This window comes from Sceloporus occidentalis, unplaced genomic scaffold (assembly GCF_023333645.1).
Source record: "Sceloporus occidentalis isolate IW3139 unplaced genomic scaffold, rSceOcc1.0.p SCAF_4, whole genome shotgun sequence".
NCBI classification, from domain to species: Eukaryota; Metazoa; Chordata; class Lepidosauria; order Squamata; family Phrynosomatidae; genus Sceloporus; species Sceloporus occidentalis.
Window position 1 is genome coordinate 89888895 of NW_028316984.1, and position 25784 is coordinate 89914678.

The 25784-nt window shown below is 42.3% G+C and overlaps 1 protein-coding gene across 8 annotated transcripts in view; it reads right to left on the reverse strand.

The window, feature by feature from the left end:
- PPP6R3 (protein phosphatase 6 regulatory subunit 3) overlaps positions 1-25784 on the reverse strand; it is a 96560-nt gene that overhangs the window by 39574 nt on the left and 31202 nt on the right. For all 8 annotated transcript variants that reach the window (XR_016280910.1, XM_089520840.1, XM_089520839.1 and 5 more), the window contains 8 exons: positions 24280-24512; positions 23489-23675; positions 21159-21296; positions 19278-19343; positions 18898-19010; positions 13652-13765; positions 1709-1838; positions 464-616 (listed from right to left, as the gene is read on the reverse strand). Coding sequence is in view for 7 of the 8 variants with exons in the window: in XM_089520839.1 (XP_089376965.1) it covers positions 464-616; positions 1709-1838; positions 13652-13765; positions 18898-19010; positions 19278-19343; positions 21159-21296; positions 23489-23675; positions 24280-24512 (1134 nt within the window). In the remaining variant the exon portion in view is untranslated. The remainder of the gene's footprint in view (positions 1-463; positions 617-1708; positions 1839-13651; positions 13766-18897; positions 19011-19277; positions 19344-21158; positions 21297-23488; positions 23676-24279; positions 24513-25784) is intronic.

A 25784-nucleotide genomic window follows, 5' to 3' on the forward strand; every position in this document is an offset into this window, starting at 1 on the left:
GGACACCCAGTGCAGAAACGCCACTGAGGTTGGGCACTCGGTCTCTAAACGGTTCGCCACTACTGGCTTAACACTTTCTCCCCATTTTTATTATCAATTTCCCCTTTACTGTGGCTGTACATTTTGCTATCTCAAGGAAAAGAAGAACCAATAAAATGCTAACACCTGCCAGGAGCAACTTTATAGATTTTCATGGTTGCATTTTAGGGTTTTCCCACTACAAAGTTTACAAGATTCAATAATGGATGTCCCACATAACAACGCCTGACTTTCAGACTTTGAAATTTAACATTAAGAGAAAAACAACAGCTTCACATACATTGTTCCATCACATCTCTCAACATGGTAAGACATCTTTCACCGATGTCAGGTCATAATTAGCAAATAGGAAAACTATCATGGAAAAAAGTTAAACATGCCACCTTATTACTGAAAAAAGAAAATCTTGCAAGTATTTTCTTACCAGTATCACTCCTATGCTATTGAGCTCTATAAGTTCCAGATTCACACTGTTTGTATTTGTTTGCAGAAGGCTGGATATTAACCTAATCACATTTAACCTGGTATTTCCTACAGGTGGATCCAACACACCCCATGTTGTCTTCATAACACTTTTCTAGATAAAAGGGACAGCAAACAAGTATTAAAACAAAACTAAAGCACTATTTATCCATGAATGAAAACAGAAAATAATCATCACAATCAATACTACAATCTGTATGAGGAAAAGCTAATTTTAGTTCTAAAGATAATTTAAGATAATTTTCAATAATTTTCAAAGTATATTTCAATTCTTTTCAATCGACCCAAAAACAAGAATATGAAGGCAGACTGGATCCTTTATTTGCCAGTGGTGAACAGCTCACAATTTGGCAAGGATAAAGATGAAGATTCAACTCATGTAGCATACATAGAGGAGTCCAAGAGACACAGTCACTTCACTTGGTGTAGAGTTTCGAAAAAGAAAAAGTACCGGTAAGTCTTTTGCCTTCCCCAACAAGTGCCCCAGGCTCTGGGAAATCAACATACACTGGCTACCCTAACAGGAATGCAGATGCAGGAACAGTACAAAACTACATTCTTCAAGTCTAATGAAATCTCATCAAAACTCATTCATAACAGTCTTTTATTCATCAATCACCTGTCCTACTAACCAAACGCTTAAGCAGCCAGACCGGTTTCCCTTTAGTGTTGAAGAGAACTGCTGCTAATTTTAAGGACTATAATTGTTCCTTGCCAGTAAGCAACCTGGCAGCAAAGATCCCTAATAGTCAGATATGACCTTTTCTTCATACAGCAGAAATAGCCATGGGAAGCCTAAGAAAGTCTGTGTTGACTAAACGGTTGATTTTCATTTACTGTAGTACGACTGAAGTTCTGACAAGAGCACCAGTTGTGCCAAATGGAAAGTCCCTACAAACTTTGAATCCAACAGCCTCTAAGGGACCATTTTAATAGATTTTCCACCCTGCAGACAGGAATTTTTGTTGCAACACTTAATCTCACCCAGTAATAATCAGATCACGAACTTCTGTCACTATGGAATGACAAAAACAGGTTTAGATAAGTCATACAATAGCACTAAAGTTGCTGTCAGACTGTCACTTTATTAAAGATTTCCAGTACTCTCCTAATAGATGACACATCCTCTTCATGCTGGACTTAGAAAACAGAATGATTCCATTTTCATTTAAACAGTATTACTTACTTTGGGGGGTTCCAAAAGCAGTTCATGGAAGGATGAAAGGCGTGCTTTTATGGCTTCTAATACACTCTTGCTAACTGAATAAGTTGAGTGGCTCATACCAGGTGGGCAAATTTCTATATGACCTTCAAATCTAAAACACAGACAAAAGGTTTCTTTATAACATAGCCTTAAAATAAAATGAGGTCCCATTTTGTTAGCATCAGTTTATTTAATTTGGGGACTCAATGCACCTTTCATTGAAAGGAAAACATGACAGCTCACCTACCTGTAAGAAACCACTGATTAATTACCCATTCTATGGGTCATTAACAAATATTTCAGTCAAACAAAACTAGAAATTTTGATTAAGTTCTCATAAGAAGTTTATTGAAGACTCCCACATGATATAAATTTAATTTAATTTTAATTAATTAATTTTTAAATTTGTTTTATTTATATACCGCTATTCCAAAGATCATAGCGGTGAACAGCAAGCTAATTAGCAAGTAAGCTAATTTGCCCCCAACAGTCTGGGTACTCATTTTAGCGACCTCGGAAGGATGCAAGCCTGAGTCGAGCTTGGGCCCTTTTGCTGGTCTTGAACTTGCAACCTTGTGGTTTTGAGTGAATGACTGCAGTACAGGCATTTAACCACTGCGCCACCAGTGATTTTCCATATCATAAGGACTGGTTGCATACCTGTAACTATAGTTCTCTGAGTGGTCAACTATACACTTACACAAATGAGTTATCCTGCACCTGCACAGGGTATCTTTCAGAACCTTCTAGAGCAGGGGTTCCCAAGTGGTGTTCCAAGGAGCTCTTAGAGCTCCAGGTGCACTTCCCAGGTGCTCTGCATCCACTCCAGGAAAATAAAAGAAATAAAAATTGAATGAAATTAGAGAATAAGAATATATTCTTATATATATTCCTAAACACCATTAACTTGTAAGACATAGGACAGGCCTCTTAGGGGCTCCACCACAGAAATAAGGGTTATGCGAATCAAAAAGGGTGGGAACCTCTGTTCTAGAGCATTACATAACTGTTTGGGCAGTACCCTTGCCCATCTCTGATGCCTCTATTCATATTGATGCAGCAATCCAATGGTCAGGAAAGACAGGACAAGGGGAGCATCAGTGAGGTTGTGTGAGTTCACAGATGACCACTAAAAGAACTATAATTACAAGTATGCAACCTGCCCTCCTTCTTCATAGTCTCTGTGACTCACACAAATGTGAGATTAGCAAGCTACACAAGTAGGAGGCAGGAGTGTCACTGCAAACAAATCAGAAGTTTACTGAACATGAAATCAATACAACACATCAAACACGAGCCTAACACCCCCATGCAAGGCAGTATCAATACACAAGACATTTCAGAGACAAGATTGAATCTGAAAGAGCAACACTCAGTATAAAATCAAATGGCAGAAGGTAGAATTATCCTGAAACGGTAATAAAACACAAATTATGGAAGAAAAAAAATGCAGATCTTCTGAGTACAATTTCAGCTTGAGATCTTGAATCCATGCTTTAACGGGAGTTAATAGTAATCAGCTGTGACCAAGTAGCTGCCTGAAAAATGCCCCTGAGTAGTACACTGGTCAAAAAAGGAGAGGATGCAGCAATGGCGCACATGCCAGTTCCAGTTCCTTGGCAAGATGCATAGCTGACATCACCCATTTCAAGAAGTGCTGCAATGAAACTGGCAGTTCTTCCCTCACTGAGTAGTAGCAGTCTTTGTGAAGTCTGAAAGACTTAAGCCTTGTCCATGTATAAGGCCAACGCCTTCTGCAAGACAAGACAGTGCAGCCTCTATGGAATGCAGAAGTAGGATTTTGAATGTAAACTGGGAGAACAATGCCCTGGTTGTCATGGAAAGCAGACACCATTTTCAGCAAGAAGATAATGCCAGGTCTCAGGATGGCTCAACCGGGATAGAAGTTCAGGTACAAATAGTTCAGACAGAGAGCATAGAGCTTGCCAGCTTGTCTGGCAGTTACAATCGCACAGTCCACTGGTTCAAACATTTTCCCACAAAGTTGGGCCAAGACAAGAGCCAGGCTCCACCATGATGTCAGCATCAACAACAGAGGATGGAGATTCTTATACTCTTTGGAGAACCCCTTCACAAGAGGATCAAGGAAGCAGGAAGAGTTCCTAAGCAACTGAAAGTTTGCAGAAATTACAGCGAAGTACATCAGATTGATGAAATTTCCACCATTTGTGGAATGGGTATCAGGTGGAAGGCTGATGACCAGCAGTGATAATATCCCTGACAGCAATAGGCAAGGAAGCCAGTGAGAAATGGACAGGTTGCTTACCTATAACTGTAGTTTTTCGAGTGGTCATCTGCGAATCCACACAAATGGGTTATTCTGCGCCTGCACAGCATTTCCGGATCCTATTGGAATTACTAGAGAAAACTTTTTGGCGGTAGCTCCGCCCACCCTCTATACAAGCAGGAGGTCTTCCCGCCCTTTCTCAGTTCCAAAAACTGGTCCGCAGTAAGAGCAGATAAGGAAGAGAGAAGGACACGATAGAGGGGAGGATGGGTGGGATTTGTGTGGATTCGCAGATGACCGCTCAAAGAACTAGTTACAGGTAAGCAACCTGTCCTCCTTCTTCATGGTCTCTGCGAAGCACACAAATGGGTCAGACTGGCAAGCTTTTCCCATGATGGAGGAGGGAGTGTCCTGGCAATAAACAATTAATAAACCAGAAACAGTGTGAGTTTGATAGGTGCCAACTAACCTTAGTGTGTTCCGGAAAGGAGAACATCTCTGCCAAAGGCTGCTTCACGCCGGTGTCTGGTATCAAGTCTGTAGTGCTTGATGAAGTTCAGAGGTTGTGACCACACAGCAGCTTTGCAAATGTCCTCCAAGGGAATTCCAGAGAAGAAGGCTGAAGATAAAGCTACTGCCCTGGTGGAGTGGGCTCGAATTTGAGCAGGCGGAGTTTTCCCAAAAATCTCGTAAGAGAGAAGGATTGTGGAAGTCACCCATTTCAAAAAACGTTGAGGTGTGACTGGAAGCCCCATTTTGGGGTTGGAATAGCAGACGAAGAGTCTGGGGGAATGACGAGAGAACGCGGTCCTGTCGAGGTAGAAGGCTAGCACCCGCCTGACATCGAGGGAGTGGAGCTGGTGCTCTGTGTCGGTGGTCGGGTTCGGTGCTAGTGTAGGCAGGATGATGTCCTGGCTGAGGCGGACACAACTTTGGGTAGAAAGGAGATGTCCGCATGGAGGATGACTTTGTCTTTGAAAAATTTCAGATATGGAGCATCCGTACGGAGGGCGCAGAGTTAAGAGCCCGGTCAGGGCTGAATTCGCCATGCCACCATTCGGAGAGTGTCCACATCAGGGTGGCGAAACCAACCGGCGTGGAGGATGAGGAGGTTGGGACAGAGAGGCAGAGGCCAGAAACGGTTCCGAGAGAGGTGGAGAAGCAGGGCAAGCCACAGCTGTCTCAGCCACCAAGGGGTGATCAGGATTGTATCTGATCTGTCTGTTCGTAGCTTGGCTACCACCCTGGTGATGAAAGGAAACGGGGGAAAGGTGTAGAACATTTTGCCGAACCACTGGAAGAGGAAGGCATCCCCTCGGGATCGAGGTGAAGGGATCCTGGAGCAGAAGTTGGTTGCATTGAGCATTGAGATGCAAGGCAAAAAGGTCGACGTCCGGGGTTCCTCACTGAGAAAACAGACAGAGGACAACTTGAGGGTTCAGTTGCCAGTCGTGACAAGAGTCTGGAGCTCTGTTCAGTTTGTCTGCCAGTTCATTCTCCTCTCCCAGGAGATGAATGGCCTGCAGGGTGATCTGCCTCCGGATGCATCTGAAGGGTGAGGTCGAGGGTGGTGGTCAACCTGGTACTGCCTTGCTTGTTGATGTAATACATCACGGTCATGTGGTCTGTGAGAAGGAGGATGACCTGGTTCCTCAGGGAGGGTCTGAAGGCCTTGAGTGCTTTTCGAACTGCTAGCACCTCAATTGCCGCGCCTTTGGGGACCACCTGCTGTGGACAGAGAGGTAGCTGAGATGGGTTCCCCAGCCTGTGTTTGAGGCACTGGTGGTCAGTGAGGCCTGAGGTCATGGTGGGAGGAAAGGGATGCCCACCAAAACATTTTGTGGGTTGAGCCACCAGCAGAGAGAGCAGGCGACAGGCCTTGGGACAGTGAGCCACATCCGTGGGTCATCGAAAGCAGGGTTGAACACTGAGAGGAGCCAGGACTGGAAAGGACACGTGTGGAGACGGGCCCAGGGCATGACGTATGTGGTAGACGCCATGTGACCGAGGCTAACCTGAGCTGTCTGGGCAGTGTTGCGTCGGGAGAGAAGGCAGTGACGGATATCAGACTTGAGGCTGAGAAACCTGTCCTGAAGGAGGCATGTTCTGCAGGTCTTTGAGTCCAAGGTGGCTCCTATGAAGCGCACCCGCTGGTCTGGGCGGAGGGTGGACTTCTCCGTGTTGATCATGAGTCCCAAGTGCTGAAGGAAGGAGAGTGCCCGCTCGAGATGAGAGAAGAGCATCTGTCTGGATCGGGACACAAACAACCAGTTATCTAAGTAGGGGAAGATGATGATGTTTTGTTGGTGGAGGTATGCCACTACGACTGCCATGCACTTCATGAAATACCTCGGGGCAGAGGAGAACCCGAATGGCAACACTCAGTGCTGAAAGCAGTCGGGGCCAACAAAAAAGGCAAGGAAGTTCCAGTGGTCTTTTCGGATGCAGATGTGGAAATAGGCATCCTGGAGGTCCAAAGTGGCGAACCAGTCTGACTCCTGCAGGAGAGGCAAGATGGACGCCAAGGTTACCATATGGAAACGTTTGTAGGTCATGAAAGAGTTCAAAAAACGCAAGTCCAGAATGGAGCGGAGGCCACCTGAAGCCTTGGAGACGATGAAATATCTGGAAAACAGACAGTGTCGGGCCCAGGATGGGGAGACAGGCTCGATGGACCTTTTTGCAACAGAGAGCGCACTTTGTCGAGAAGGGTGTCTGAGGGAGGGTGGTGAGGATGGTACTCCTTGGAGGGGGGATTGCAACTCCAGGGCATAACCCCTACAGACAATTGAAAGCACCCAGGAGTCAGATGTTATGGAGGCCCAAGCATGGTGGAAGTGGGCCAAAGGGGGTTGACGGGACGGAGTGCGCTGGAGGACTTCAGAAGCAGCGTTTGCCTTGGTCTGAGTTCTCCTTCTTGTGGAAGGGCTGTTTGTATTTTTGTTTTCATTGGCGCTTGTCTTGTTGCTGGGAAGGGAAGCGTTGTTGTTGTTGATAGTCCAAGGACTGGTTGGGTCTACTCTGCTTGGGGAGGTGGGTGGGTCTTCGCCATCCCGAACGACATTGAGAGAAAGGAGAGCGAGAAGTGGAGGAAGAGGACATATCGTATTTACGGGCTGTGTTCTTCATCTTGTTTTTGAAATCCAATTTCTCATCAGTCTCCTTATGGAAGAGTCCCCTGGCGTCGAAGGGGAGCTCTTCAATAGCCTGTCTAGCTTGAGGCGTGAGATCTGAGGCCCTTAGCCAAGCATGGCATCGAAGGGCCAAGGAGCTTGAAAGCTGTTGGGAGGCACAGTCAGCAGAGTGCCGGGCCGCTGAAATCTGATGTGAGGCCAAGGCGTGGGCTTCTGCATGGATGGCCATGACAGTCCATCTCTTGTCCTCAGGGAGGTCTTTATAGGGGGAAGAGCTTTCTCCCAAAGCTGCTGTTGGTAGGCAGCCATGTATGCTGAATAGTTCTGGATCTTCAGATCTAAGACTGCAGAGGCATAGGACCTTCGTGCCATTGAGTCAAGCTTGCGACCCTCTTTGTCACTGGGAGTGAGAGCCGTCTTAGGAGCCTAGCGGACCTGAGAGGCTTCTACAATTGCTGAGTTAGGGCAGGGGTGTTCAAAGAGCCAAATCTCTTCCGAGGGTAAGATCCGGTAGAGATTGTCCAATTTTCCGGTGGATGACTGGGCCATAGACAAAGAAGGCCAAAAACTCTTTGCAATTCTGGACATGGAAGGCAGGAATGCAATAGAAGTTGGAGTTGGAAGCTTGTACCAAACCCTTTCATCAATGGGGTCGAGGGCATGAGAATCTGAATGGAATACCTCAATGTTCAGAGCTTTACCCATCCGGACCATCTGCTTGGGGAATGAGAAGATGTCGTCAGGAAAGGAGGAAGTCTCAAGGAGAGTCAAAAGGGCACTGGAGAGGCCTGGTGTAATCTGAGACGGAGTGGTTGCCGGATTCAGCAGAGAGTGATCTGGTCCTTGTCCAGGTCAAGAGGACCTGAGAGGCTACCGGTACCGGCAAGGAGGAGCAGACTTGTAGAGAAATGGCCAAGGTCGACTGCACAGGACGGGTCGGTTCCGCACGGGAGACAGAAGAAAGGCGTGACCGGGGAACGGATTCAGCAGTTGACCTTGGTGTAGGCAAGGTGGGCTCAACCAGTTTGAAGGTTGAGACGAACCAGCCACCATGCACTTCAGATCAAGAGGCAGGAAGTAGGAGCCTGTAGCTTGATCAAAGATAACGTCCCGTCTAGGGGGGGTTCAGCAATGACAGAGGACGTGTCGTAGTCCTGTTCATCCTCTAAATCAATGACCTCTGAAGTCTGGGAGAGTCAGTCTGGAATCACTGCGTGGGTAAGAGGAGAAGGTTCCTCTTCGCCCTCCGAGAGTTGGTGAGGGAATGGAGGAAGGTGGTCAACGGTGCTGGTTGGGCACACAGTACCAAAGCCTGGGGTGGCACGTCAGTATGGGACCGGCAGTCGGTGTCGGAGTCACCAGAAAGACAAGGCTTTTTGGCAGCATGATGGGATGAGTCCTTGGACTTGTCCCAGGATTTGTGCTTCTTCTTCTATGGTTTAGAGGATTCAAAGATTTACTCCTCTTAGATGAGGCTGGGTGGCCAGCCACATCCTGGTCCGTGGACCTTGGTTTGTCTGGGGTTTGGGACTCAGAGACATCTGTGTGGGGTTTGCCCTCAGCTGCAGTAGCTTTGGCAGTGACCCTCTGAGGAGACAAAGGGGTAGTGCCCTCGGCAGCGGTAGCCTTGGCAGGGACCCCAGAAGCCAGAGATGAGAGCTTGCCCTTAGTGCTGGCGGCCTTGGCAGAGGCTTTAGAGGAGGCAAGTGGCTTTAAAATTTGTGTGTGCATCAAGGACTGTATGTGCATCTCCCTGTTCTTCCTGGCCTGTGGAGTGAAAGTCATGCAGTGAGGGCAGGAAGCGGGGACATGGCCCTCGCCCAGGCAGAGGAGGCACAGTGTCAATCTTGTGCAGGGATGTTGGTCCCACATTCAGATAACTTCTTAAAGGAGTGCGCGGACATTTTCCACACATCCGAGGGGTGAAGAGGGAGAATAGTCAAGGAGTCTGAGTTTTTACCGTTAATCAGAGTCCAAACCAAGTTCAAATCACAATCTAGAAGCATTGTAGACAAAAGTGAAAGCTAAGGAAGGAGCGATTCCTGAGCGACATTCCTAAGCTGCTCATGTGGCGGACAAAAGGAACTGAGAAAGGGCAGGAAGACCTCCTGCCTATATAGAGGGTGGTTGGAGATACCACCAAAAAGTCTTCCCTAGCGATTCCAGTAGGATCCGGAAATGCTGCGCAGGTGCAGAATAACCCATTTGGGTGCTTCGCAGAGACCACGAAGAAGAACCTTCACATCATGAAGGTGAGGGTATCCAGGTTGGGATGCCTGATCAAATCTTGGCATGGGATGAGAAGATCCAGTTTTCATGGAAGTTGAACACTGATCCCTTGAGACAGGTGAAGAAGAGAACAAATCACAGCATTGTCAGGATGCAAGTTGCTCTGTTCTGGCACAGCTTGGCTATTACTCGCATGAGATGATGGAAGGGAAGAAATACATACATTACGATAACATCTCCTCACTGAAATGTAAGGCATCACTATGTGACTTCCCATCATGGATCCAGAAGCAAAACTCTTCAAACTAAACTTTCCTCTCTGATGGAAAGAGGTCTAGCACTGGAGTGCCCCAGCAGCAGAAGATCAGTGCTAAGATGTTAGCATGGGGCATCCATTCGTACAATGAATTCAATGTCCTGCTAAGCATGTCTGTGAGGACATTTCCTTCTCTGAGGAGATGGAACACCATGATCGTGATGTTCCTTTTGATAACCAGTCCCACAGCCATTGCATAAGTGATTGGGCAGCATATAAATAAATCCTATTATTATTATTATTATTATTATTATTATTATTATAGAAAGGAGCATCATGGACTATGTGCCCCCTTGCTTGTTCAGGCATTACATGACCGTTGTGTTGCTGGTCAGTACCAGCACTACCTTGCCCCTCACTAGAGCTTTGAAAGAATGAAATGCCTTCTCCACCACTAACAGTTTCTGGGCATAGATGTAGAAAGACCTTTCCTCCAATGACCCTGTATGGAGAAGTCATTGAGGTGGGCTCCCCACCTCCTAGCTGAAGCATCTGTTGTGATGAGTGCTTGAGGCTAATGAGAAGAGAAGGGCATCCTACTATGGATGCAGCCTGTCTCCAAGCTCCACTGAGAGTCCACAGCCGTACCTGTACCAGGTGGACCTGGATGTCAAAGTTCGTTTGACCAGGGGGTTGAACCTGTACTTCTTGACTGCATCTTCTGTGTGTGTTTGAGTTCTGTGTTGGTAAAAGCACTGAAAGTTCCATTGTAATCAAAAGGCAATTCCTCAGTGACGGACTGTGCCTGATCCGAAAGCCCCGATGACTGAAGTCAGGCATTTCTTTGTAGTACTACAGCTACAGCCAGACCTTTACTTCCAGAGTCTGCTAAATAATGAGAAGCCATTATCTTTTGCCAAGTTAATTTATGGGCCTTGGATTGCAGCAGAGATGCTACTCTATGATTCTCATTTCCTAGCTTGCTTGGTAGAGGAGTTAGTTTTTTCCCCAGAGTAGCTGCTGATACATGCCCATACATGCAAGGTAGTTGGAGATTCTACAAATGAGGGTGGCAGAGGGAAAAACCTTTTACCTACTAAATACAGTTTTTTACCTTCTTTGTCAGCCAGCACTGAGTGCAGACACGGAAATGCCCAAAACTGGGGTGCATTGACAATTTAATTTAGTTGTCCAAATCAAGAATTTTCCAAGTCCTGGACCCTTTAAAGGGCTTCTATTTTGTTGGGTGTAGATGGTATAGAATGAGTCACCAAGACTTGCAGATGACCTGCAGATAGTATGGGAGGATGGGCAAGGCAACTGAAACAGTAGTTTGAGTTAGGAAACATTGAAAAACCAATCATCAATCTGTGTTTGGGGTTGTGTTACAGCTCTCACCATAGGTGAGAATTTCATCCTTTGATATATTCTCAGGCTGCAGGGAAGCAGCCAAAGCCACTTAGATAGAAGAACGACACAGTCTCAAACACTCAAGGGGGGGGGGTGTCCCTCAGAGCAGGGGCTCTTGCAGCCAAGAGGACAACAGGGCCTGGCAGAGCAGGAGCAGAAGGCTCCTGCAATGAACCTGTCTTGGTAGCAACTTGGGAGGTCACAGTGGTGAGAAGCAGGAGGATAGTGACGGTTCTTATCCTTGTAACCATCTGGGAACATCTTCAGCCAGAGGAACACCGAGCCTAGAGGCTCCTCCATTCCCCTGTTTCCATCTGGGATTAAGAAGCAGCCTGAGGTGAGGCACCAGAAGGCAGGGACTGAGGGGGAGGCAGCATATTCAAAAAGCCATCCTCCAGAACATCTCAGGCCAGAAGAACGCTGAGCCTGAAGGCTTTTCCTTTCCCGTTTCCACCTGGGTCTGAGCAGCTGCCTGAGGTGATGCAGCAGAAGGCGGGGACTCAGGGGGAGACGGCATATTCAAAAAGCTGTCCTCCGGAACATCTCCAGCCAGAGGAATGAGAAGCCTGAAGGCTCCTCCATTCCCGTTTCCACCTGGGACTGAGAAGCTGTCTGAGGCAAGGGACCAGAAGGCAGGGACTGAGGGGGACGCAGCATATTCAAAAAGCCGTCCTCCAGAACATCTCCCTTGCTATTGTATTTTGCTGCCTTGTATTTATATTACACTGTAACTTTTTAATGCTAGGAGAGGGTCGAATATTGTTAGTAGATTAAGATGTACCAATTATTAAGTTATGCATCTTGGATTTTGTTTTTTGAATTGTTATGTGTGAACCTTGGATTATGTTTATTTTTTAATACTTAATTTGTTTAATTATTATTGGAGTATGTTTTGTATTTAATTTTTGTACTTATTTAACTTGTGCAGTATTCTTTTACTTGCTTATTGTATTTATATTGCTTATGTTTGTTTAAGTATTGGTTATGTGATCAGGAAGGGATTATTTTGTATTTTATTGTATTTTCTTTGTATTGTATTTCTCTCATTGCTGTTAGCCGCCCGGATTCCCTGTGATTGGGTGGGATACAAATAAATCTATATTGTTGTTATTATTATTATTATCCCTGTGCTGTTGAGCTACAGACTCCATTTCCATCTCCTGAGAATGGCTGGGCCTAAGCAAGTATTGACACACTACCAGAGTATCAGAATGGGCCCGTGTGGTCTTACATGGTATAGATACTGACTCTGACTGTGAGTACTTGACAGCAAGATGAACAGAGGAGCTAGAGGCCGGGCTGGGCCCAAGGTCAAATTCAACATCAATACTCTCTCTTGTGAAGCTGAAGGCTTTCATGGCTGGCATTCACATTTTTTGTGGGTTTATGAGGCCTTGTTCTAGAAAAGTTTATTCCTGATGTTTCGCCAGCAGCTGTGTCTGCCATCTTCAGAGAATGGTGGCATGGAAGAGAGTGGGGTATATATACTGTTGGTTGAGAGGAAGCGATTTACATGTTAATCTGTGTGTTGTTCTGTGGTTGAATGGCAAAGCCTTAGGACATCTATTTAATTAATGATCCATTGTCAGCTGGGAAACCCCCCTCACCCTGGGTGGTTTTCATTTGTATTTGCTGGGTCTTGATTTTGGTGTTTTTCAAAACTGGTAGCCAAACTTTGTTTACTTGAAGAGTTTCTTATTTCCTGTTATCACTGCCATCCGAATGATATATGCAAAATACTGGAAATTAAGCTCAATACCATCTGTAGAAGAATGGATTCTAAAATTGAATGACTTAGCAGTATTGGATACTTTATCAATGTATGGAAGTAACAGAACAACCCAACAAATGGAAAGCAAAATTTTGAGAACTTAAGAAATTACTATAAATATGGAAAGTCGGATGTAGTTTAATATACCTATAACACGAACTGAAGGATGCAAACGGTATGTGAATTAATATGAATGGAATGAAGCAAACGGTATGTGAATTAATGTGAAAATAAAATAAAAAGAATTTTTAAAAAGAGTTTCTTCTTTCCTGTTGAAGTGCTAGGTGTTTATGGACTTCAATGGCTTCCCTGTGCATTCTGACCTGATAGTTGTTGGCATGGACCAAAAGTTCAGTGTTTCCAAACAGTGTTTTATGCCCAGAATGGTTTATAACGTGTTCTGCTAGACCCAGTCTGCAGTATTCATGTTCCTTGATCATGTTTGAACACTGCATTTGGTGGTTCCTATGTAGACTTGTCCGCATGTCTATTCAGCACAGCCTGAATCCATATTCCCTGAACTACCGTGTGACTGACCAGAAGCACCTGTATCTTCTTTGGATTAAGTTTCCATTTGCTCATCTTCATCCAGTTCATTACTAATGACAGGCATCAGTTTAGACAGCTTCCTGTCAAAGGGCAATACCAGGATGAGTAACAGACAGGCTACAACATGAATCAACAAGATCCTTGAAAATTTATCTGTTTTTGAACAGGGAAAACATAGTAATTCAGAAATCTTTATATGTGAGTGTGCCACATATATATGTGAGTGTGCCAAGGAACTAGGAGTATAAGTAGCATACAATGAGCTATAAGACAAAATACGGCAACATTATTATGGGAGCAGCATGATAAAAAAAAAAGAAGATCTTACGTTGGCCGTCTTGTTTCCAGTAAGGTCAACAATATTTGAATTGCACTGACTATTGCAGATTCATTTTTCTCTTTATGAAAAATATTTGATAGCAGCTGTTCTATTATGTCTTTTCTAAAAAAAAAAAAAAAAGACATTATCTGAAACATAACATTGTTTTTGTAGATAAATTTCACACAAATAGTAAGCATATGGCCTGAAATTAGTTCTGCTTAGCCTGAAGTTGTTTGTTTAATTAAAACACAGACACGCACTAAAAAGTGAGTGAGTTATTTGTATATAAACAGTAATCCTCTCAAGCAGAGGAGAAAACTCTGCAATATTTGGGTATCGAGAGTTCACAAACCATGGAATCTTTGACAACCTCACTACTTGAAGAGTTCCAGAAATGAGACTTGACTAACAAATACTTCAGATGTGTGAGTATGTCCATTATCAACTACACAAACAAATTAGATGTCAAGCCACTTTCCCAAGAAACTTTAATCCAACCATTTAAAAGCTACAACCAGATTAACCATCCTGTCTACCCCTAGAGCTTTCTGACCCATTCTATGCACAACACTGAGCTATAATGTATGCCAGGGATAAGCAATCTGTTATCTTCCAAATATTTTGGACTATAAGCCATAGTTAGCCTGGTTAATGAGCTCCAGAACAAATGGAGGGCACAAAGAACTAGGATATGCTTTATCCCATTCTATGAGAGGCACAGTACATGAAGAAAGACTTAGTTCAAAAGCTGGACTGGGAGGCACCTCCCATTTCCTTTCCAGAGCCAGATCATAGTGATACAGCAAGAAAAGGAAGAAAAGACCTGTAGCATAAATCAAGGAGAAGTCCACTGATGGCAGAAAGGCACAGTGATATCACTAGAACAAACCACTATCTGGCAAACAAACAGAAGAGTAAGTTGCAGGTCAACCAATTCTCAGTTTTCCTTACCCATTGCTATCCAGTTCAAAACACTTAAGGTTAATAGTGCCCCACCTACAGAGAGAAAATGAAGTCAGGATTGCAATATGCAACTAAGCATCCTTAAGGAAAGGTGCAGAGGAAACACAGTGACCTTACAGTGTCTATTGAAAGTATGGAGTCCCCATCTTAAATATCACTTCAGAGGAAGTCTGGGAACTGATGGACTAGAAGATTACAGCTTCATTTGGAAAATGCATCCAAATTTTTCCAAAAAGGTAGTATTTACCCAAAGCCTCAAAAGGCCTATCCGTCTGGAAAAGATAGCTTTGGAACCAGGTGTAATCTTCACTTTAACATTAGATGTGAAAAACAGAAAGAGAATATATGTTGGGCTAAGTGCTACAGAGGTAGATCTTTAGGGTCTTCTTAATTTATGAATAATGTGATCCCTTTTCTGCATGTTTGGGATTAGGGAATGCGGGAAAGAAATCATTGCTGCTCATAGTGGAGGAACAAATTGTCACTTGAAATGAAATTAAACAATACTGTCATAATGGAAGATGCATATGACAGAGTCAGGATCAAAGCATAAGTGATGAAGAAGATAATTTTAATTTGATTTAAAACAGTCATTTCTCAGCAGCTATAATGGAGTGCCTTGGAAATTAAGTGAAATTGGTGGGTGGGAAGGATAAACTTAGGAATGGTATCAAGAAAGCTTCTGATAGAGTAGACTCCCTAGAGTGAGTCTGTCAACAAGTACATATTTGGGTGTGAAATCAAAGGGAAAAGGAAGGTATGGAGGTGTTTTAGGCACAAAAAGATCTGGATATCTATACCCTGGGTGTGGAGATTCCTAGTTGCTAAGAAGTCTTCTGCCTTCATATTGCATGAATATACAAAACGACCCAATCTGGCTGGTAAAGTGATTTTGGAGGCTCCACTGCCTGGATCAAAATTCAGTCTACTCAGCTAGTCTGCCTGCTAAAACAACTATCTCTCTGATCTAGAGCAAAGAAAACTTTGACCTCCCAAATATTTTGGATTACTACTCCCTCAGTGCCTTGTCACTGGCGATGCTGGGTGGGACTGAATTACAAGCCCACGTCTGAAAGGACACAGGTTCTCTATCAACCTATCTAAACAGCCCCTCATTAACAGTAGCCTGTCCCAGGCACCTGAAGGAGCAAGTATCCCTTGAAGAGCAGAAAACCTAATTCTCTCCTGTTCTTCCATTTTGTTCACATATACAGGGTCAATGTGTTGTCTACACAGATACAGGGCAAACCTGAAGCTTATATTGGGAAGTGAGACCAGTTTTACATCATTCTACCTCATTCTTGCTCCATCCCTCCAACCCAAAAATGATAGGTAGTGGATAGTGGACTACCTGAGAAAACGCTTGTCCTTCAATCAGCAAGTCAGGGATGATCAGGGATTGGGGATAATGAAACCGGGACTGAGATAACGCCACATGTAGTGAGTTAAGTTTCTGCCATCAGGCAAATGGGTTTTAGACATATTGTTATGCCCAAAAGGTTATAGATGTTTAGTGGTGTGAAAAGGTAACTTGGAATAGTGATCTTGTTGGATACTTTTTGCATTCGCTTTGCAGTTTGAGGCTAGAAAAAGACATGAATGCTAGGAACAAACTGGGGGAATAATTTTTTCCCTGTTGATTACTTACTGGACAGTTCTTATCGCTATGGGGGAAGACAGGTCATGCTTGCACAGTACCATTTTCTTTGTTGGCCTCTACACTACATGTTTGTTGTTTGCTTCTGTATTACAAAACCCTTGGGGGTCATCTTCCATGAGACTCAGAAGGTGGGACACTACAGCCCAAACACTCTCCATTTGCCCAGAAATGGGGAATTTCACCACCAGTGAGATAGTGTGGGTAGAATTTGTTTGGAGAACCAATTCTACCTTTGGCTGACAGAGGTACCATTGACCCCCATTAGTGAAAGGGCTAGAAAATTACTCTGCTGTGTCTGCTGCATCATTTATCACTGATAAAGCTTATGCTATAGCAGTAATGTGTGCCAGTGTTTGGCACTGAATGAAATAATTATTTTTGGACTTTTTGGAGATCATGCTTAGTTTTGAGGCTGTCAGTTGCCTCCTTGAGTTCTATTCTTGGAGAGACTGGAGGGCTTGAAGAAGTGTACACATGGATCCTATAGGTCTGAGTGTGACAAATTGAGGGATGGCTCAGTGCTATCACTTTTTCTGGACCTTGAAGTCTGAGATTCTGTGATAGAATGTTTACAAGAGAACTGCAGGATCTTCTTTTTATTGTTGTGAACTGTTCTAATTAATAGCATCTTCATTTTCTTTCAGGATAAACACCTCATTCACCAAGCTGAGGTGAAAACTACCTTGAAAACTATACATGAGCCAGCAATTTGCTTCAAGACTTGTGATAGTGCTCTCCTACTGAAAATGTAGACACATTGTTTCTTCCTATATAAAGAAATATACCAAAAAGAAGAATGATAAAAAAGTCAACAGGAATTACATAAGTACTGTTGGTGCCGAATGGCAACAGTAACTCTCAATTAAAGAGCTTGATCAAAATATATAGTTCTGTTGATAAGAAAAAGCAAAGCAACTATCTAGGAGGCCATATTCTTCAGGTTCAGGTTCCATTTGAGCACAGGATTAGCCTATCTCGCATACGCCTAAGTAATGTGTCACTCACTGGAACCAGACAGGAATCCCTGGCTGAGAAGCTGCTGTCTCGCTGACAGAAAACGCAAATTCTTTGGAAACAGCTGAAAACTATATATATATGTTTTCAGTAGCTTTCCCAAGACAATGCAGTTAGGATGTCCCTAAAAACAGAAGCCAGAGGAACTTTTTCACTATTCTAGAGTAGAAAATAGGAACTCAAGAACTTGTTGGAGCTGAACTGGGTCTTGCTGGGTCCTGTTGTGGCTCTCTAAGACTGTAATCTGCAAGTAAGGGTTGGGAAATCTGCTTCCTTTCGAATTCACACAAGCACCAGCAGCCTAGCAGTGATGAAGGCTTACGGGAATAGTTGTTCACCACACTTCTGCTACCCCTGTAGCAGAGAAAGGGCTCCCACCATTTTGGATAGGGCTGCAGTAAAGATTTATTTTAAAATCCAGAGTGCCGTATGGACAATCTAGATGGAACTTCAGAAAAGACGTCAGCAACATCAGGGCTAGGGAGAGAGTCAGAGAAGTGATGATCCAGTCCTCAGTTTCAAATCAGTTTTCCAGCCTTGCCTAAAACAGGCAAAAGGTAAGCATAGCTTGTCTATTATTGCCTTATTTTCTCTCTCTCTCATAATCTCTCTCTCTTTTTACATAACCTTTAAAAATTGTTGCTGTTTATCTGCAGGGCAGAGAAGACCAAGAGACTTAAAACCATCTACTATGGTAATAAAAGAAATACTACCTTTAGAGAATTGTGAGGTGCCGCCTAGGCTAGCTTCAAGTCAAGTCTTTCTTCAAAAAGTGGAATGAGTGGACAACATTCTAGTATTTGGACCACTACAAGTCAACTTCTAGGAAAAAGCAATTCCAAGCCACCAAAACAAATAAAAAACAAACCTTTAAAACTTCTTTCCCCAATGTGCAAAAGAGCACACTAGCTTGAGGTTTAAATTTGTTTGTCGTCATAAAGCTAAATCTAACATTATATTTCCATCAAGCCAGAGTACAAAATAGGAGTAGGGAACCAATGGCCTTCCAAGTGTTCTGGGCTTCAGTTCACAGAAGTCCCAGCTATCATGAGCAACAATAAGGGACTATGGGAAGTTGTAGCGGAACTGGCATGGTAGTCATTTAACTGCTATACTAGGATGCCAGAAGACCAGAGTTTGAATCCCCTGTTCAGCCATAGAAACTCTCTGGGTGACCTTGGTCAAATTGCACTCACTCAGCCTTTGAGGAACGTAATGGATAAGCTACTTCTGAATAAATATTTTCAAGAAACCCCTACAATAGTGTCGCCGTAATTCAGAGTTGAATTGAAGGCACATAATAACAACATATGAATTGAAATCTAAAACATCTAAAGGGCCAAAAGTACCTTATCCCAGCTATAAAGCATCTCACTTTTAAAAAAAATTCCTTAAGTCCAGCTGCTTCTCCTTCTTTACTTTCTCTGACTATTAGTTCTCACCTGGTTTTTTACATGAACTATTTTCCGAGAAAGAAACATCTATCATTATTCTGAGCTTTCACTTGAGTTTTATTTTTTTATTTTATAAAAGCAACATATTCAAACTGCCAAAAGGTACATCATATAAACATATACATTCATAAAGTTCAGACAACAACATTACACCAACCTACTTTTCTAGTGTTGTAAGCAGCGGATCTGGTTCTGAACTGTTCTGTACTTGTAGCATCTGATCTCTACTCAAGCGTATAATTTCACAGAGTGACTGGGATGCATTTGAATGTCTCTAAAGAACAAGAGTACAATGTACAAATTTTTAAAAAGGTTAGATTTAATGTAGAGTCACTTATTTCCTAAAACGCAACACAAATGATAGATGTTAATTACACTTCAACTAAAGCAATTCAGAATATGTCTACTTCATACAGTAATTAAATGACACAACACACTCCTATAATGCTACAATTCTGCACACATCTGATGGTGAAAAAAATTAAAACTTGTGAAAAAGATTCAACTGTCACACAAAATTTGAATTAAGTATATTCCTTACATCTTCATCTTGAGAAGGATGTACAATTTCCACAAGTCGCTGAATAATTTTCTCTTCATTTAACCACTGTGAAGACATGTGGCAAAAAGTTATTTGAAACCCATTTTACCTCCCCTAAAATACAATTTATAGCATTCACAGAAGACATTTAAACATAAAAAGTACATATCCAGATTCTGGGACTTCAACATTTTGCAGAAAGGAAGCAACTGATAATTGGCAATATTAATGACCATTCCATAAATTGGAGTAATTTTAAATCAATTATAAACAAACTGAAAACATTTAAACTCCTCAGACTAAGTACAGACCTCTCCCATTGTAATCCCCTGAAGGGATTCAAAATGAAGAACACTGAAAGCCTCAAAATCAACAGAGGCTAGGAATATCCCCACATCACTACAATATTGCTTATTCTTTCCATGGATTCAGACATAGCCTCAACCATTCAAGCCATGCCCCACAATACAACACTGTAGAAAAATCACTCTGAATATGTATGGCTGACAGCATTAAAATGTGCTATTCCCACAGACTTCAATAGGTCAGACAAACAAGAGGGGGAGACACTACACCAACAGAAATACATACACAATGGGAAAGAAGGAAAAGAAGAAACCAACAGATGGGATGCATAAACACCTACAGAGGTAAAGGAGAAAGAGAATAATATGGGAGGTAAATAGATTAAACATATGGAGCCGTGGAGAAGACACAGCAAAAGAGGGCACTAAAAGATAAAGGTACAAGCAATCAGAAGATATTGTGCATGTGGAATGAAGAAAAGTCAGAAGTGGAGATGCGTAATGCAACAAGTCAAGGGTAATAATAAACATAGATGCATTGAGAAGAGGCAATAATAGAGCACTATAAAGAGAAAGCACCATGCTAAAAAGGAAATAAATTTGGGGTTTCTGTGATTATAATAAGAATATAGGCTCTAACTTTGGTCAGATGTAAACATCTTCAGAATGGTTTTTGTGTACCATTATGTTAAAGGGATAACACTACCTATTGGTTTTCTTGTGTCAGAATAGTTCTTGGAAAGCAGTAAAATGACTTTGTGCATATAATGTAAAGTGTGATTTTAGCACGTTGTCAAGTGACGGTTGTCACCAGAGGACACAACATAGAAGCATACTTTGTATTCATGCAACATTTCAAATGTGTTGGAAAGGTCTGAAAGTGTGGAGAATTACTGCAAAGCATCATGGTAATTTACATATATGAAATTTAATCTTCAGTGTGATATTCTGTTTATCCGATTAATTGCACAATAGGAAAAGTTTGGAAACATAATATGTTATCAGAAATATAAATAACGTTATAGTCCCCAAACTATTCTGTTTCGTGCCCTAACTGTTCATAGGATCAAACAAACAAACAAACACCCATGTATTTATTCTAAATAGCTAACAAGCAATGACTGCAATGTGCAAAGTTAAAGCAATGGTTTACCCTAAACCAGTGGTTCCCAACCTGTGGGTTGGGACGCCTTTGGGGGTTGAATGACCCTTTCATGGGGGTCGCCTAAGACCATTGGAACACACCTATTTAATTACAGTTATGAAGTAGCAACGAAAATAATTTTATGGGTTTGGGTCACCACAACATGAGGAACTGTATTAAAGGGTCGCGGCATTAGGAAGGTTGGGAACCACTGCCCTAAACTCATGCACAGTTGAAATGCATAATTTACGCAGTTGATGGGGGTAGTTTCCAGACTGTGCAGAAGTTGAGCTTTACAAGGAAATACTTTACATGCTCTGTTTACAAATGGAATTCCAAGGGTACCTCACCTGCTGGTTACAATTTAAGTTTAAAAGGTGGTGGCATTCAGCTTAACTTTGAAAGATGCCTCAAGTTTGAGAAATTACTTACATTTAATACTTCTTGCCTGGGCTGTGGAGGTTCTATGCAAGTAAGTAGCCTGAGCAATAAATCCATAATAGCAGAAGTCCCTATGTGCTTTATAATGAGGTCTACAAAGTCATGCTTTTTCTTTAAGAAATCCACAATCTATGAAAAAAAAAAATCAAACACAACATATTTTATAATTAATTGCAAAAAATATGAAATAACTTTTAAAAGCAGGATAATTCTAGAAAGCACTATCAAGTTATTCGCTTATAGATGACTGAATAATTAACTATAGCCTATAGCTTAGTCTTGTTTGACAGAAAAACTTTTTCAGGATCTTAACAATCTGTACATATGTCAAAGCAGGACACATACTAAGATGCGTATACAACTAACTGTTTCAGAGGTAAGCATATTCTATTCTTCAGCATATGTGAATAAGAAGTCTGGTCTTGTCACAATACGATGAAGACAAAAACTGCTGATCCTGGCAACTTTTCCCTTTAAAACAGCATTTGGCAAGCTGCTATCCTCTACACATGTTGGATTACAATTCTCATAATCCCTTACCACAGGCAATGCTAAGTGGAGTTCATGGGAGCTGTAGTCCAAAGCAAGTGGTAGGCACTGTTCATTTTATTGTGGCTATGTGCCTTCAAATTGCTTCTGACTTATGGTGATCCTAAAGGGTATCTATCATGGAGTTCACTTGTTTATCTACCTCTGCATTAAAATAATGTTGCAATCCATGAATCCCCATTGGCAAATTCACAAGGCAGCTTGTGAAGGCTTCCATTCCTACCTCAGTGTCTCCTTCCCCAGCCTCAAGCAATTTAAAAGAACTCCTACTTGAGCTAATTAACTCTTTTTCACTTTAATTGCCATAACAAGGTAGAACATGGGGGTGGAGATGCTCACTAAGTTCACAGTTGTGAAGGGTAAAATCATCTCTCCTCATATGCTGAAATCTTGACAAACTTCTCAACCGTGCAGCTTTGAAAGAAAAGTGCCTAAGTGAGCTTATGTGCCTATGCACACATGCATAAATCTATTAATGTGTGTGAATGTATGTGTAGGGAACCTCCAACCATGCTGGTATGCAGTCCTCACAAGGTTAGTCATGAAGAAATGGAGCCCAGAGGACGAAAATATGTTTTTACCCATGCTATAGCAATTGAAGCTGCGCAAGAACTTCCAGTTCTAATTCAGCATTCCATGGATATAACACCAAGTGGGCACAACTGTGAAATCAGCTGCACATAAGAATCCCTACTCTTTTGCAGGGCAAGTCATGTTTATGACTGACACTAATCATGATTCTTAAACATATTAATTAATAATAAATAAAAATTTTATTTATATACCGCCCTTCCATCAGATCAGGGCGGTTTACAGCAGTTAAAATACAATAAGGAATAAACATAAACATTAAAATCATACACCATAACAATTACAATATTACAGAAAACATAAAAACGAAAGGCCCCAGGTTAGCCAATCCCGTTGCCAGTGCGGCGGGGGAGGCCTATAGGACCTTATTCAGGGAATGCAGTCCTGAACAGGAAGGTCTTAAGATCCCGTCTGAATTGGGCCAGGGAGGTAGCTGAGCGGAGCTCTGTGGGCAGCGTGTTCCAAAGGGCCGGGGTGGCGATGGTGTCTCTGGTAGTGGAGCCCCGGAAACCCTAAGTAGTTGCTGCCCAGATGTTCTGAGGGTGCAGGGCGGAATGTATGGGGAGAGGCGGTCCTTCAGGTATCCTGGGCCCAAGCCATTTAGGGCTTTATAGGTCATCACCAACACCTTATATTGCGCCCGGAAGCGAATGGGCAGCCAATGGAGATCTTTTAATACCGGTGTTATATCGCTGGCCCTGGACGTACCAGTGACCAGCCTGGCTGCCATGTTCTGCACCATTTGAAGCTTCCGGGTTTGGTATAAGGGTTGCCCCATGTAGAGTACATTGCAGAAATCCAGTCTCGAGGTTACCAGGGCGTGTACTACAGTTTCAAGGTCCCTCTGGGCCAGGTATGGGCGCAGCTGGCGAATAAGCCGAAGCTGATGACAGGTGCTCTTGACCGTCGCATTCACCTGAGCAGTCAGGCGAAGGGACGAGTCAAGAAGCACCCCCAGACTGCGCACGGAGTCCTTCACAGGGAGCGTGACCCCGTTCAGGACGGGTGGAACCACCGCCATTCCTGGACCAGGGGAACCTATCACGAGTACCTCCGTTTTATTACATTATTTTAAATACACAGTTAAAATTAAGGCACTTTTCCAAGTCAGTAGATGAACGAAATAACTATGATCAACAAATGTTTAAAGAGAGCTTTAAAGTCAACAACTAAGTAGTTACCTGTTCTGGTTTTCTGCTAATAAGAATACTTAGCACCTTGCTGAAGAAACTAGCTAATAATGGATTCAAAGGGGGCTCGTTTAGAAGAAAACTGTACAATTTTGTTAGTAATGATTCCTCTTCTCCCAGTCTATCATTAATCTGTGAAACATCTGAAGTAAGCAGCTCACAAGATATGTTTGGATACCTAGAACAGAACAGTTGATACTTTATTTTATTAAAATAATAAATGCATATTTGCATATTTCTATTAACAAAAATGCTTTATCTGATAATGATCAGCATATTCTCATATGGAGTTTTAATAGTCATGATGCAAACACATGCTTTACTTGGAAAAGTATGCTTACAAAAAAGGCAACTCTTGCCTTTGTAGCCAATATGTAAACAGAAACAAAAAAAGACCATTTGTATCACATATACAGACCTCGCAGATTTTTTATATGATAGCGTAAATTCAAATAGGCAGCTAGTTACTGTAAGCATCCTTGTGCATACAGCCCACTGAATTTTTTTAAGTCTATAAAAAGTTTCAAAATGCCACCCTAAACAACACAAATATAACTGGTTCAGCCAGAACCACATTGAAACTAGTGACACATAGAGCAAATGTAGACAAATGTCAACCACCTAAATGTTGAGAGAAAGCAACTTCCAACATTCCTATGCTGATGGAAGCTGTAGTTCTATAACATCTGTAGTGACACATTTTGCCTACTCCTGATGCTATTGCTACAAGCATGCAACCCTATATTTGGCCTACTCTCAATTTCCCACCCCTGAATTCCTACTTGTATCTGATTTTTTCATCCATGTCTTGAGGTGGCTCTTCTATAATAAATGAAACTAGATCTTCCAGACATTCCGATTTCAAAAGAAATTCTATAAGTTTGCGATTTTGAGCTTTGCACTCTTGTAAAACATCCTCTTCATCCATCAGTTCCTTCAGAGTTACATCTTCTCTCTCTAGAAGTGTGTCTATGTGGGATGATGAGTGAAGATCAAATTTCCAAAACATGCTGGTCTAGAGAAAAGGAAAAGCACACACAAGCTTTAAAAAGGGGCAGTTAGTAGCAGGTGACTCCCAACAGTCCCTTGGAAAACCATTCCCCTTTCTCCCTTCTTCTCAATTTGCCTCCTAAAGGGGCTACAGAAGCAAAAGCAGAAAGCAAGGGAAAATGATGCACATAAAAATAATTTCAAGGAAGACAAATGGGTATAATAATAAAGTGCCTTAAATGATAAGCCAATGTCTTAACTTTTCAATAAAGTAGTTAGCTAGCTCAAGAATTTTAATATTTGACATGTAAGACTTGACATGTTAACGCAACAACAGTAAGGAAAATGTTAGTTCAACCTAAATTTTAAAGCATCTACTTGCTCCTTTTATTCTAAGCCAGCTTTAAAGAAGGCTGTGAGTCTGATAGAGAAAAATGAGATGATTTAAACTTGCACACTGTTGATCCAAGTTTCTCTCACAAGATGTCTATGCACTCTGTTACCCTTTACCTCAATAGATGCTATTACCAGAAATAGAATTAAGCCCTTTATTAGCTTGTACCACAAAAGCTGGCTTTGCTTTCTCTGGTCCAGGGTATGACAGAGTTTGTGAAACTTACAATGAAGCCAGCAATCAGTATGAACTCCATCGGGCACTACGCACCTACCATATGACTCACAGCCTTCAATGATTTTTCTTCCCTATACTATGGACTGCAAATATATCAAATGAAGCCATTTTAAAAATGTGTTGATGTACACAAAATTTCAGGCATGCAGATTGTTTCTTTAAGAAGCCAAAGCGACAAGATTCTTGTTTAGAAAATTAGAAAATGTTAAAGAAATCAGGGCCACAGGCAGAATTCCTTTACCACTCCATAAAAATTATAAACCAGGCATCATTTCCTGCTCTAGATGGTTTGGATTATGATCCATCATTCCTAATTACTGGCCATACTAGCTATAGAAATAAAGAGCTGTAGGGCAATATATCTGGAAAAATTCAAGGTGCTGAAGACTGTATTGAACAGAAGTTGGCATATGCAATTGAAAGACCGTATGTAATTTTCACTGCTACAACAAACAGACATTAATTTCATCAGCAATCAAGAAAACCAGTAACTGAATTAGCTACAATATGCCCTAAGATTAATTTAGAATTTCAGAGCATAGTAGCTCTCAACAGCATTTCAAAAACAGCAATACATTTGTCTTTCCCAGAACTGAGCAACAACTGCCTATTGGCAAACCCTCATATAGTTCACTTTCTATGAAGAATTACATGATCTAATTTTGC